Source organism: Diadema setosum, chromosome 4 (assembly GCF_964275005.1).
Source record: "Diadema setosum chromosome 4, eeDiaSeto1, whole genome shotgun sequence".
Taxonomy (NCBI): Eukaryota; Metazoa; Echinodermata; class Echinoidea; order Diadematoida; family Diadematidae; genus Diadema; species Diadema setosum.
The window spans coordinates 46,760,315-46,774,624 of record NC_092688.1 but is presented as its reverse complement, the minus strand read 5'-3'; the positions used below and the strand labels follow the sequence as shown (position 1 = coordinate 46,774,624).

The window sequence follows — 14,310 nt, the reverse complement described above, 5'->3', positions numbered from 1 at the left end:
TTAGCTTGAGCAAATCATATCCTGTGTACACACAAAACCCTCTCTAGAAAAATGGTTACAAAAGCCATTATAGAACCATGGTTTGCTTCAGTTTATCCTTCACTGTGCTAATACCATTGTGAGAAACAAGATGTTTGGAAAAACAAAATCAAACAATTTGACAAAAGTGGTATAGCATTTCTTTTTACCTTTCATCTCACCTCAATAGAAGACATACTCAGTATATGGATCTCTTTGCTTCCAGGCAAAGTTCTGCACAAATTACTAACCATTACTTTGTTCTCTAGCTGTAACATTCAACTTCTTTCTTTTTCTAATTCTAAACATTTCAACTTCGAGGAGAAGCACAGAAGGGTATTTGGATTCTGATGGAGACATCTTTTGGAGCAATGGATGTTTTCATCTCCTCTGCATCCATCTTGAAAAAAAAGTTTCTGAATTAGATTGTGTGATTAAGTTTTGCAATTCCACATACTGTGTTATGCAATAGCAAATCAATTATGTAATTTGTATTATCATGTTTGGGGGAATGCACCCTGCAAATGTTGCTTTTTTAGCATTTCTCCCCATTTCCAGCATTTTCATACAATCATGCATTGTTTTTACCTTCCTTTTTAAGTGGGTATTTATAATCTTTTTTTTTTCTCATTATATCTTCTTCTGATAATTGATTCAAGATCTGTCGATCACTTTATCCCTATGCCTGGCTCACCTCCTTCATGACTCCGTAGGGTGTAGGCACACCTCCACTGCTCCACGTTTCTCACGGTCGAACCGAACACAGACGAGGTCCCCGTCCTGTGGACAATCATGGTAAAGAAGCATTTTAAAGAGGTGTTTTCAACTATATGCGGGTTTCCAGGGTTATATCTGCAAACACACTGCAGTCGCGTTCACTCCACTATGTTCTGCATCTGTTTGGACTTTGTCTTGGGAAAACCCCTTTTTCCCTTTCCTTCAGCTGTCATTCTTTTTTTGTGCTTGGTGCACGTTTTGCTTGGTGCATGTTTACTTGGCCCCTTCCTCTGATTATTTTCATTGACTCGTTTTAAAGAGGATGGCTAGTAACTGATCAGTGGGAATCAGTGAGAATGCTGGGGGATGATTGTTCCAATCCTTGTAGGATTCATTTAAGAGTATGTTATATATCTATTCTAGTGTGAAAATTAATGCTGCAGAATGGTCTCATATTCAAGCAATGTGCAGTTTAATGTTCATGATCGCCCCGTCACTGTACAGGCATGCTATTACACCTGGAAACAGTAAACTGCACATTACTTGAATATGAGACCATTCTGAAGCAAATAATTTTCACACAACAATAAATATATAATGTACTCTTAAATGAATCCCACAAGGATTGGAACAATCATCCCCCAGCATTCCCACTGATCAGTTACTAACCATCCCCTGTAAAGTGATACATAAAGTTCTATGGGAGTATCTGCGTATAAGCACATATATACTTTTGTAATTATAACATACACTATAGTGATTGAAATACATTATTTGTTGAAGTAAAACATTGGCATTTGCTCTTTGATAATTCTTCCATTACTCTCTATACGACAAAATACAATAGATTCATCTGGTGTATACCTCTACAGAAGGATAGCCACTTGAGCTCTAACACACTCATTTTTAAAATCATATGAAGATCTGTTCTCACTACTACCATACAGCAGCTTTGATACTTAAAGGGACTGTACAGTAGTGGTTGAGGTGGGGAATCATGTTTTGAACATTCCTAAGTGAGATAATGACAAACCTCTCATGAAATATGAAAGAGCATGTGATTTTAAGAAGGATTCAACGTTTATTTGATGAAAATTGCTTTTCAAATGGCTGAGATATCCCCAAAAGTGATAATAATAAGAGGCGACATGCCCCACCTTTATTAGGATCTCTTTGTTTCACCTTGTTTTTGGATATCTCAGACATTTCAAAACCGATTTTCATCAAATAAACTTTTGATACCCCTTAGAATTGCATGCTCTTTGACATCTCATAGAGTGGTTTCTGAATATCTCGCAAAACGATAAACGCTATATCCTCACCCCGACCAGAACTGTACACACCCTTTAAAGACCTGTTCGCGTAGGGATTAATGGGTGGTCTGACTCATTTGCTGCCCACCAGGGTACATTAAAAAAACATGTACAGCACTGGTCAGCAAATATGTGCAATGAAGAGTACACTCATCAATAACGGTCCACTCCAGTCAAGATTCTTAAGCTGTGTGGATACTCACATAGAGATCAGTGATAAACCTGTACAAAATTTATTCTAGTGATTCTTGAACATATTCAAAACGAGACAGCCTTCCTATTCCATGGTATCCCCACATTACTGGGTATCTAGAGAGTTTGATTCATGGCAAAGCTGCTTGCAGTCCGATATCTTGCTATACACATGTCACAATGCGGACAATAGACGAAAAAAAAACCCCCTGTTCTGTGCATGCCTAAAATCACTTAAAATCAGAATGGATCTTGCGTCGTCTGAGCTCTCAAGTTGGTTATGAGCCATTTCAGCGTCCACTCTAATTCACAATGCAAAAAACTCCATGATGCAATGACCATACATGTATGGGGGCACCATCTAACTTTTTATACACGTAGGCTGTGTCTTTTCGAAAACTTAAGCCCGCCGCACACTATACAACTCGCGACCTTACGACTGACAGACTTTGGATCTGAAATGAATAAGCGGTGTTTATTCTGAGGATACTGTGATTTATTTCGGATCCAAAGTCTGTCAGTTGTAAGGTCATGAGTCGTAGTGTGCGACAGGCTTTAAGCTACTTTGCAACAGGACGCAGGAAGAGAGGAGAACGACCAACAGAATAATTGTCATCTAAGCGTTCGCATAGCAGACCTAAAGCTTCCTATTATGACACATACCCCATCATCTGCCAGATCATGACAAGTCTGTCATCTCCTCCTGAAGCCAAGTAGTAGCCATTGTTTGACCACCGCACACAGTTCACACAGGCTGTAAGGGGTCAAAGTTCACAGAGATCAGCAAATGAACTCCAACTACATCCAAAGTAATATTTCAATCTCAAGTCACAGATCAAAGCAGGCATCAAAATGCAAGGCAATTCTTACCTGCTAAAGAATACTTTGTGCTCAGACAGGCATGTCAAATTTCCTGTTCTTCCTACTTATGGAAATCTATTGAAAGTGCTAAACTACTGAAATGGTCACAAAATAAAAACCAGAAGACAGCAATAACCTATACTAGAAACAACAACGTCAACTGATTACAAGTTACATGTGGCAATGTAGTTAGGTATGAAAGTAACATCGTGAACAACCCCAACAAAAGAACTAATACCCATCCAAGTTTAAACAATGAACATGTTTTTGTACTTGCATTACTTGCAGATACACCCATATTAGTTTAGCTAACTCAGGTTCACACATTACACTTGCTCTCAGTACTGGTGAAGAACTTAAGCTAAATGTAATTGTCATGATGCCAACACCAGAAAAAAACAAAGAGCCTCAGAGCCGACACTCTACTGTAACTTACCAATGTGGTTATCCATTTGACACAGGAGTTTGGGAACGTTCTCATCCTTTTCGTCCTTTTCACTCATGACTGGTGCCATGCTCTCAGTACTGGTGAAGAACTTAAGCTAAATGTAATTGTCATGATGCCAACACCAGAAAAAAACAAAGAGCCTCAGAGCCGACACTCTACTGTAACTTACCAATGTGGTTATCCATTTGACACAGGAGTTTGGGAACGTTCTCATCCTTTTCGTCCTTTTCACTCATGACTGGTGCCATGTTCCAGATTATGATCCTCCCAGAATCATCACCTGGTCAAAAAACAAACAAAAACACAGACAAACAATGATAAAAAAGGGGAAAAGGATGGTTTCTTTGATGACAATATGCAGATAATTCTAGTCTTCAAATAATTTCTTTCTTCTCAGCCAAGTGTCACCAACAATGTATTTGATAAGAGCCCATCCCCACAGCTGAGTGTTGCATAGCGCATTCAAAACTTTTCATGTGTGGCTAACCAATGTACAGAAGTACATTTGACACACACTTGGATTCCCAAGTTCAAAATACTATTGAAGAAGAATACCTCCATGAAAAACAAATACTAACTTTACATGTGTGGTTTAGTATTTCATCAATGTTAAATTAAATATTTACAATGTTACAAGGCAGCACATGTTGATATTGTATTTGTCTGGATGAAAGATGAAGATCAATGCCGCCATTAACCATACTGAGCACAATTTTTGCTCAGTGTATCGTAGCAAAGACTGATTTGAAAGAGAGAAAAAGAAGTACCTTGTCCTCCTGTAGCAAATCTTGTTCCATCTGGATGAACATCGACCCCAAAGATGGGTCTCCCTGCAGTAAGAGAAATATAGAATTAGATGTGACAGATTTGACAGTACAACTTTGCTGACATCCTCTCATGCATTCCTCTGAGCAAGTAACCACTTTGGCATTTATCTTAATTGTAGATGATCATCACAGCTGTCTGTGGGGTCTGTGGGAATAAAATAAAAAAAAAAGAAGAAGAAGAGGCATTACTAGTTTTATAGTTATTGCGGAAATACTGCTTAAATGCAGAAATGTTCACAGTAGACAGTCTACATTAATTTTCTAGATTTCTCAATATTTTTGGCTATCATGAATTAAAAAACCCGTGAAAATTTCTCTACTAGATTCTATGTTACATTTGAACAGGTTGCAACAGGTTGGGGGGGGGGGGGGGGGGGGGCTGCATCCTGATATCAACCCTCCGTTTCTTACAGGAACTAGATACCAGGTTCCCACAATGTAGACTAGAGTGCTTGCATTTGAGGCCTAAATTCATGTTTACTTTTGTTCTTCCCAGAAAAATGGCTTTGAAAGATTAGAGTTTCTTCTGTCAATATCAGCTTTCTCTCTGTATGAAAACTGCGTCTATCGCAGTATCAATTGCTTTTCTCCGATGTATTGCATGCACTTATTTCGCTATAAAACTTGTGTGAAGATGTACATTGCGATCACAGCTGAGCTCAGTGAATTTTTTTTGTTCGCTAACCCTATTCAGGTGCCTCTTTTGTGTAGAACAAAAGAGTTTGTGAGCCCATCAGCGCATGCTCTATCTATACCTCACATCCAGTCGATATTTTCATTGTTTGATGGCACATGTACAAACTGTAGTTGACCATGGAAAAGGGGATACATGTAACGCCTGACTGCTTTCACACAGGCAGATTACCAACCTGTCTGTTCTCTGTCGACCTGAAAAAAGAATCTTGTTTGGGGGCATTGTCATTGGAGGCTCTCTGAGAATTGCGGGAGGAATGGGTTTACACACACACACACACATATACATACATCTCATGTTACCATACTGCCATCATCATGTGCCAAACCATGCAAAGAAATCAGTGTTAAACTGTTGAGTGTTGCATGGTCATGGTCGCAAGCTTTTAAAAAAAAATATTTGACTTTGATACTTGTGCTGCATGCCGAGACGGGATCTTTCAGTTTACTTCAGTCATACTTGATGAATACAGATTATAGTTAAGCATCTACACCCCCGCCCCCTAAATTTAAAATAAACATAGATCTAACTGCTAATAGTAATAAGTTAATCAAGACTAACAAGATCTATCTAGTGTCTAGAGAGTCTAATGTTAGACAGCAGAGCTGCAGTAGAATTAGCCCGACCAGACGCTGTTACTACGCTGTGCGAAAACAGCGTCTGACAGGCGAGGCATGCAGCTTCAAAGTGGGGAACCTCAACACAACTACAAAACTTATGAAAATGTATACTTTTCTTCTAAAAACAGAATACGTTACTCACGTTAAATGCATGCTTGTATTACAGAAACATTGTTCGCCACACCGGGTCCATAGAGAGCCCTTGCGATAAGTCCGTGGAACAAAAAAATGACAATTTCTGGCGCAATTCTTGACTATCGGGGTTCATCGTTGCAGAATTCAAAATGCAACGAGCAACGAGCAACGAGCGCAGCGTGTGCGTTGAGAACGTATTACAGAACCTATATCGTATGGCGTACTGCCCAATGTCGTCTGCTGCGGAGAGATCTTATGCATGCGTGCGCTGCTTGAGATAGCAGCACGGTCGACAGGGCGACCTTTTGAAAGGGCATTCACATCACATAAATTGGCCTGGCGTGAAAGATGATGTACCGTTTGGACATAATCATCAATTTCGGTAAGGCCAAAAAAAAAAAATTGTTGCATTGGCGTAACATGAGATTTTCAAATAGGGTCGGTCGGGCGGATTTTTTTTTTTTGCTACCTGCATTTTACGTGTAACACTCGTGCTCAGCTCAGTAAACAGTTACAACTGCTGCACTGAATGTGCTGTGTTCATCTATTCTACAAACCATTTATGAGGCCGATATTACTGGAATTATACCCCTTCACAGAATTTAAAGATGTTGAAATCCCTATCCTGAATGTTTTCACTTCATATTTTACTATTTTGACTTAGATAAGATAGATGCAAATTGACCCATATGTACGATCTTTTCATCGCACACGGCGATCTCTAATACAGTCCCACATATACAGATTCGTGTAAGTTCTCCACACAAGAAACCTATGGCAAAACTGTGCACAATACATCGCAGTCTGAATGCTCATATACACTGAATAAATCTTGTTAGAGTACGTGTCCGTGTTGGAAACAGATGACGTACTGATCAAGGAAGGCTTATGCGAGGCGCTAGATCTCTCCCTCGTACATCCGATATCCCCAGAGCCGTTTCCGCTTCCGGGTTTGTGCGATTGCGATCGCAATCAACAAGATATTTGATATCGATAGCAAAAAAAATAATAAAAAAACATGGGGTCGGCGGAATTTTTAGGGTCGGGCGGGTTACGCCAATGCAACAATTTTTTTTTTTTGGCTTAAGTTTCATAACGTAAATTTGAATACTGATGTAGAGTCTCATTATTGAAGATTGTATTAGATGAGTTTGAGGTGACAAAAATGATCTTACGTATCAAAATTCAAAGCGATCGGAATCCGATCACTGTAAGCTCTCTTCGTGGTTGGTGGTCCCGCCTGTACAGCCCTGTCGTCGCTACGTATCTACGACTACGTACAGCGACTGGGCTGTGTACAATTGTATACTATAGTTACAGTAGAATCTAACTATACACAGCCCTGTCGCTGTACACAAGTGTAAGTCGCGACAGGGCTGTACGGTGTGGACACTCTGTAATCTCTGTATTCCGGGGCGCCGACGCAATTTTGAATTTACTGCACCATATTTGTTACTAAGACTACATAAGGTGAAAACTTTATCAATTTAGCTACCGTTTTCAGCTATTGATATTGATATACTCATTTTATAACTTACCAAAAGCTGCACCTTTTTTAATCCTGTACGCCGCAGAAATCGTAGAAATTGCAGAAATGATTGGAAATGTCGGCGCAGCACTGGGCAAAGAGGGCGCTGTCGACTTCGCGGGCGTACAAACTCTAGCAGTGCAATTTGCATCGTTCAAAGCTGGGAAAGGTTTATTTTGAATGGCCCCGCGATGATCACAGCATTCCAGGTTAAGATTGGACTTTTTGCTCAGTGTATGTTGCGTGAGGGCTCACTATGGACTGAAATACCATGCTCATAGTCCAAGTATCTCAATTCACGTGAGTGATTCGTAAAATTTGTGAAAAGAATGTAGAAATTTTCAATAGTTTTGTTGTTGTGTGGCCGTGTTCGAGGGGTTTAGTAGATATGTGTATCCTGTGTATGGGGTTCCGTAGATACGTGTATCACACACCGTCAGACCCCGTGCTAGCTTAGCACATTGCACGGGGTCTGGTCGGGCTAAGTAGAATCTAACGATGAGAGCCTCCCTAGAGGTTCTATCACTGTATCACTATCTCAGCTCTAGACACTATCTAACGTTAAAAATAAAGAAAATATGGGGAAAATATTTAAAACCTCTTACGAACAGAATTAAACAGAACCATACATGTCATGCCCATGCCATGGCCATGCTCATGATGAAGTTGACGTTGGATCGTGAATTTGCCATGTTTGTTAGGCAATCTCCATCCACTTTGATCTGTGGAGCATTCAGTTTCAGTAGGGCCTATCGTTAATTATTAATATTATTCTGGGGGTGTTTCACAAAGGTGTCAAAGCCGTTCTTAAAGTTACAGTGATCAGTTCTTGTGCTGCCGAATTAATGAGATTCAGGTAAGTACAGCACACAAGAACGGATCACCAGTCGCACTTAAGTCCTTCTTAACTTTAAGAACGGCTTTGTGAAACACCCCCCAGTCAAGGCAAGCCGTGCGCGTGTGTGAGTGAGTGCATGTGTACTGTGTCTACCCCTGCGCCCGGCGTAATGTGTCTGCATGCTGCATTAACTATAGGGCATAGGGTAAGGACAGCATATTTACTGAATGGGACTGTGAATTCGGGGTATAAAATGCAGGCAAAGGCCAAGGTTTCAATTAATGATAAAATCTCGTATTCAACTCACCTCCATGATTAACCCAAGGTGGTTTGAGCAGCTTCATCTTCCCAGTTCACAAGAACTCTGATGGAGCTTTAATATCACGATCTTATCATCAATTTTCACCACAGATTCCGTCAAAATTATTGAAAATATTTTGTAAACATGCTTGGGCCCGCGTCACTTTCTGTCAAGTTTTCTCTATTTCAACGTAGAGGACGCTACAGTATTTTTGAGTGATTTCTTTTGTCAGATCGTTTGTCGACATGTCCGTGAATTCACAGCAACAAAATCAAGGTTTGTGTCCAGATTTTTTTACATCACTCACCATTTTAAGGTCTTGTGCTATATAGATTATGTATTTGCAATGTTGTAGGTATGCACGAGATCAATTGCTGCTATTTGATGGTGAAAATTTAGATATCTTTTTCGTACATGGTCGAGACCTCGGTCCCACCTATATATTTATGCGTGCGTGAAAATCTCTAACGTTAATTGACATGATTGAAGGTTGATTTTAAGGTTTACAATCTTGGAACCCTTTCCTACATACACATAACGTTAGTCTTAGGTGTCTTGAATCTTCTAGTCTACCTGTGAATTAAGGGGATGGTATAATATTGGTTGAGATGAGGATTCAGCTTTTAAGGTTTTGGGAGATAAATTTAATTTAAAATTTAGGCCTAATGTTACTTAGGGGCCTAACTGTTAGAATTTCATAAAAACCAATTCAATCATGCAATATTTTTAGGAATTAGAGCGTACAATTCTAAGAGGAATTCAAAGTTTAGTGATGAAAATCGTGTTGAAATTAATGGCAGAGATATTAAAAGACAAATAAAACAAAGCGACCTTAATAGTAGGATCGCTTTGTTTTGGATATCTCGGCCATTTCAAAACCAATTTTTATCCAATAAACTTTGGATTCCTCTTGCATAGTCTTGGAGTTATATTCTCGTTAACATTTCATAATAAGAGGTTTCTCACTAATTACGATAGACTCTATCTCAACAACAACAAAATATCCTTATGAAAAACGTTGGAAACCTAAATCCCCAAATACAATCCCTTTAATATTCAAAGTGACCCAGAGTATTTAACTTGTTCTGGATCATCAATCATGCTACCGACCCTGACCCTGTCTCTGCTCTGCTCTAACGACTAAAAACTAATGAATTGTGCCAGATTGAATTGATTGCCTTGTGTGTTTTTTTTTTATAGAGTCTAGAACCTGTGTGAGGTTTAAATTGCAATGAACAAAGTAAAACGTTTAGATCTATACGAACTTGAATTAGATGAATTAGAGATCTAGATAGATTAGGTCTAGGCCTACTGTTACATGTATGTAACAGTCGAGTGACATTAAGTATTTAAAAGCCAGGAGAAAGGGGAAAGTTTTTGGCCGTTTTGAAGGGATTGGGAACCGATTGGACTACTTGTTGAGCTTCTATTCATCATCTTGACCCTATAAAAATGGACTTGTTATACTGGTATCGGGAATTATTGAAATTGTCGCCTAACATGCCACCACATTTAACATTCACAACTTCTTTGTTTTATATCTGATTTTACTAGAATATAGATCTATACTGTTTTGTTTATTTGATTTTACAAGTCTTTTTAAGTCAACTTCAGCTTGAACAAGGAGTAGCATTTTCTTTTTATTGATAAAAGTGTATGATTTTAACCCGTTGAGGACAAGTCCCGAGTATACTCGGGCAGGTGTCTATGGGAAATGTGTGTTGTAGCAAAATCAGCCGGTCCTCAATGGGTTAAAGAAATGATAGCTACATACAAGGAGTATATGAATCTGAGCTTATGAACTATTCACCATTCCAGTATTCTGGGAGTAGAGCATCCAAGCAATATCCTTGATGATTCATGATCTCATCAGTGCTAATTCTTGGTCACAGTATGAGCATGTATCAGATATGGACTTTCTATTGATTTGTTGAGGTCCTTCAGAGTGTTAACCACTCATGTCTGTTTCTTCTCTCACTCTGCCTGCAAAGGAATGGATACTCTACAAGATCCGGAGCAAATTCGATTTCAGGTGGAACTGGAATTTGTCCAGTGTCTGGCAAATCCTCATTACCTCAACTGTGAGTGCTTTGTTTTGTTTTTATTTTTTTTTCCAACATGCATTATTCAGCATCAAATATTATGTACATGTTTACCTCTAGAGGTTACTGTAAAAGTGGTTTCTTTCGCATACAGATACTTTCGCGGTTTCCTTCGGTGCCGACTTTTTCGCATGTGTTTAAATTCGCGGTCGGCAAAATCTGTGAATTCACAGTCGGCATAAACTGTTTCATTTGCACATGAAAACCCAAACTATAATCCAATTATTTTATTTATTAAGTAGAAATTAATATTAAATGCAGGCTTACCTGAAATCCTGTCTCTCGAGTACTTTATAACATGCTTGTACCTACATTGCGCGGTATCGCTGTGTGTGTGTTGACCATCAATACACTCAATGCGTGGAATCTTCGTGTATGCATGTGTGCAGTAGCGTTGTAACAAGCGGAGAGTTCAAAACATTTCCTTGCGAGGTTAATTTCGTGTGATGTTAAATTCATGGTTCAACCTCAACGCGCGAAAATAAAACCAACGCGAAAGAAACCACTTTTACAGTACTTCCTGCAAAGACTTGTATAGTATGACATTCTCACAACTATGTTATATACAGCTTGGAGTGCACAATGATGTGTATACCATAAGTTTACTCTAGAAGCTATTAATATCCTTACTTTTAAAAGATCACCAGTCGTTACTAATTTCATGGAGATGTAAATCCCTGTCAAAGTAGAAAATGACTTGGATAAACTACATATAAATGCATTTGTTTGTTAGACAGTGAAGTGAGTTTGATTTGCTCTATGGATGTCAAAACATGCACTGTGTGTTCTGGTTATGTCAGCTTATAGCTAAAATGCTTTGATATGTACAAGAGTTGCACATACATCTTTACAATGAAGATAGCATCCTAAAGTGATTAGGTTCTCCTGGCATGATACGGTTCAGAGAGAGAGACCAAGTGACCTGCTCTCACATATCCATGGTAGTGTGATTTCTGAGGCAGCCAGACATAGTGGCATGATACATTTCTTGTCAAATCATATTGCATGAAGAGGTCTTGCATCTGCCACAAGGTTATTCATCCCAATAATTTATCTTTTGTATCTTACATGTGCATGTGTACATCATTTACATAAAATCTGTTGAGAAGGGCAAAATATATACTTTCCTAACTCCTGTGCTCTGCAGTTGCAACCCATATTAAAAGGAAAAAAAAAAATGTTGATTTGCCAAAGTTTAAATTTGTATTGATATGTAGACATGACTGCTAATGAGTGAAAAGTTTGTTATTGGTTCCTGTATGATCTCTTACAAAAACATGTAAAGAACTGAAAAGCTTTGTATTATACCGGTAGTCGGAAGTTATGTGCCAATGAATTACATTTCTCTTGCTTGGAAATTAGTCAGTTGTGCATGTTTTCTTTTGTTTTCATTTTGTTTGCAGTTCTTGCTCAAAGAGGGTACTTCAAAGAAAAGAAGTTTGTCAATTATCTGCAGTACTTACAATACTGGAAGGAGCCCATATATGCCAAATATCTCAAGTAAGACTTTTTATCATATTTTAACAATGCTGCTAGCTGCTTTTTGTTGTTTTATGGTAAAATATATGAGCTGCTCAAGCATAGATTGATATTGACTACTGAGAATTTATGCCACTACCAATAACCAATAATAACCAAAAAGTATGTGGAATGTTTAGGTTTTGAGCATTTATTCCATTCCAGATATGATTTATGTGGAATTAAGGACTAGAAGACAATCAATACATAATGTTTTATTTGAACATACATCTTCAACATAAACTTTTATTTCTCTTGAAACTTGCAATAATATGTTCCAAAAAGCCAAGTGGAAAAGAGACATCCCCACCACATTATTGTTCTGGTGCAGCCTTGAAGTTGTTTTAGGAAGCTGTCTTTGATGCTCTGCCAACATTTTTGTAGCCTTAACCATCATAACTTGCAAAGATTTCTTGTTATTTTTTTTTTTCGTGCGTGATCACTTACTCATGGGCATCGTCAATTTAAGATGTAACTTACATTTTCGGCTTTTGTGCATATTCGTTTACTAATGTGTGTCTTATTTCAGTATGTCATTATATGCAGTATCATTAGCTTTCATACACATAGAATCACTTGATAGATGTCTCATTGTAAGATGTGCCTGAAATGAAATACTATTAGTTACCCCCTGCTTGTTCACGAAATATGGGCAAATATCTCCGGTCTGGTGCCATATTCCATGAGGCCGGAGGCCGAATGGAATATGGCACCAGACCGTAGATATTTCCCGTATTTCGTAAGAACAAGCAGGAGGTAACGATTTTATCTTTACAAGTGTAAGTGCTAACCTTCTTCTCGCTGATTTCCTCTCGTGAGTGACGTTGAAATCGCTGGCTGTCAGCCATGTTGACTTATGTCTCGCAAGCTGATTATGCGCGCATACGTACACGCCATAAGATACTAGTAGTAGTAGCGCATTATAGCCAGATAACATCTTCAAAGACAGCGCGTCTCAGGCAAAGACGCACATCACTTGAGACGCGCTGTCTTTGAAGTTGTTGTTGTTGTTTATCAAGCGTCTTTGAGTGGTCTCAGGTGATGTGCATAATACGCTTGAGGACCGCGCGCTGTCCATTTGTTTTGTAGAGGATTAGCGTGCACTTTCCTATCTTTTCAGTTAAGCGTCTTTGGTACACGCACAGCTAGCTGTGTGATATCATGATGTCATACTGTAATATGATTATCACGGAATACGGAAAATATTCAGTGGCGGATTTAGCGCATGCACACAATATGACCTCATTCACGGAATACGGGAAATATTCGGTGGTTGATTGACCAATGAGATTACAGAATTCCCGATCACAAAAGATAAAATAGTGTACGCTTGTGTCTTTATGTTCCTTAGGTTTCCCCAGTGTCTTCACTTCCTGGAACTCCTGCAGTATGAGCACTTCAGGAGGGAGTTAGCCAACGCCCAGTGTGTCAAGTTCATTGAAGACCAGCAGCTTCTACACTGGCAGCACTACACCCGCCGACGGATGCGACTGCAGCAGTCACACCTGGAGAGCCAACAACAACAGCAACAACAACAACAGCAGCAACAACAACAGCAACCACAACAGCAGGGCGGGGCAGGGGCAGGGGCAGGGGCAACAGGTGCAGCAGGCGGGGCACCAGGTGCGGCACCGGCCCAGGCCAGCGGGGCGGGCCTGATGCAGGCACCTCTGCCCCCTCAGCACCACTCACAACATCAGCAGCAACAACCACAGCAGCAGCAGCAACAACAGCAGCAACAACAACAGCAGCAACAGCAGCAGCAGCAGCAATCTCACACACAACAGCAGCAACCGCAACCACAGCAACAGCAGCAGCAGCACATGATAGCAGCAATAAGACAGGCACAGCAGGAGCAGAAGGCTCCACAACATGGACCTCCTGCACCACAAACTTTGAAGTAAACTATTGAAATTATACCACATCAGAAGCAGACACCTTTTATGTGGTCTGAATCCCAAGGATTTAAAGTGTGACCAGCCTATGATGTCGAAACAGCTTCCTTCAGATAGAAAGGAACATCACTCCGAGGAGCATTGGTATTTACGGTAGAATCTCAGGAAACGACTGGCTTCATTTTCAAAAGTTTTTGTCGTCTGACAGCTGAATTCACTAAAATCTCCCCATATATTTCTTTCCCTCTTCACAAGATAATTTCATATTTGATGACATAAATGGTATCCCGGGGTACCAAATAA

At 39.5% G+C, this 14,310-nt stretch overlaps 2 protein-coding genes across 2 annotated transcripts in view; one reads left to right on the top strand and one right to left on the bottom strand.

Moving 5' to 3' along the window:
• LOC140227359 (protein HIRA-like) overlaps window positions 1–8,634 on the bottom strand; it is a 34,603-nt gene extending 25,969 nt beyond the window's left edge. Inside the window, 5 exon segments of the mRNA XM_072307771.1 lie at window positions 713–798; window positions 2,904–2,994; window positions 3,719–3,829; window positions 4,317–4,379; window positions 8,499–8,634. Of these exon segments, the coding sequence (XP_072163872.1) occupies window positions 713–798; window positions 2,904–2,994; window positions 3,719–3,829; window positions 4,317–4,379; window positions 8,499–8,535 (388 nt within the window). The 5' untranslated portion in view covers window positions 8,536–8,634.
• A 95-nt stretch (window positions 8,635–8,729) lies between these two features.
• LOC140227357 (uncharacterized) lies at window positions 8,730–14,310 on the top strand. Its single transcript, XM_072307770.1, has 4 exons — window positions 8,730–8,768; window positions 10,484–10,573; window positions 11,998–12,094; window positions 13,464–14,310. Exons 1-4 carry the CDS (start codon window positions 8,738–8,740, stop codon window positions 14,014–14,016), a joined length of 771 nt encoding a protein of 256 aa, XP_072163871.1. The 5' UTR covers window positions 8,730–8,737; the 3' UTR covers window positions 14,017–14,310.

What these genes read in the sequence shown, in the direction of transcription:
- LOC140227357 (XM_072307770.1), top strand. Translation starts at nt 8,738, where the DNA reads ATGTCCGTGAATTCACAGCAACAAAATCAAG. An exon ending in TTCACAGCAACAAAATCAAG is followed by an intron (nt 8,769 to 10,483) that starts GTTTGTGTCCAG and finishes CTGCCTGCAAAG; the next exon opens with GAATGGATACTCTACAAGAT. An exon ending in AAATCCTCATTACCTCAACT is followed by an intron (nt 10,574 to 11,997) that starts GTGAGTGCTTTG and finishes TTTTGTTTGCAG; the next exon opens with TTCTTGCTCAAAGAGGGTAC.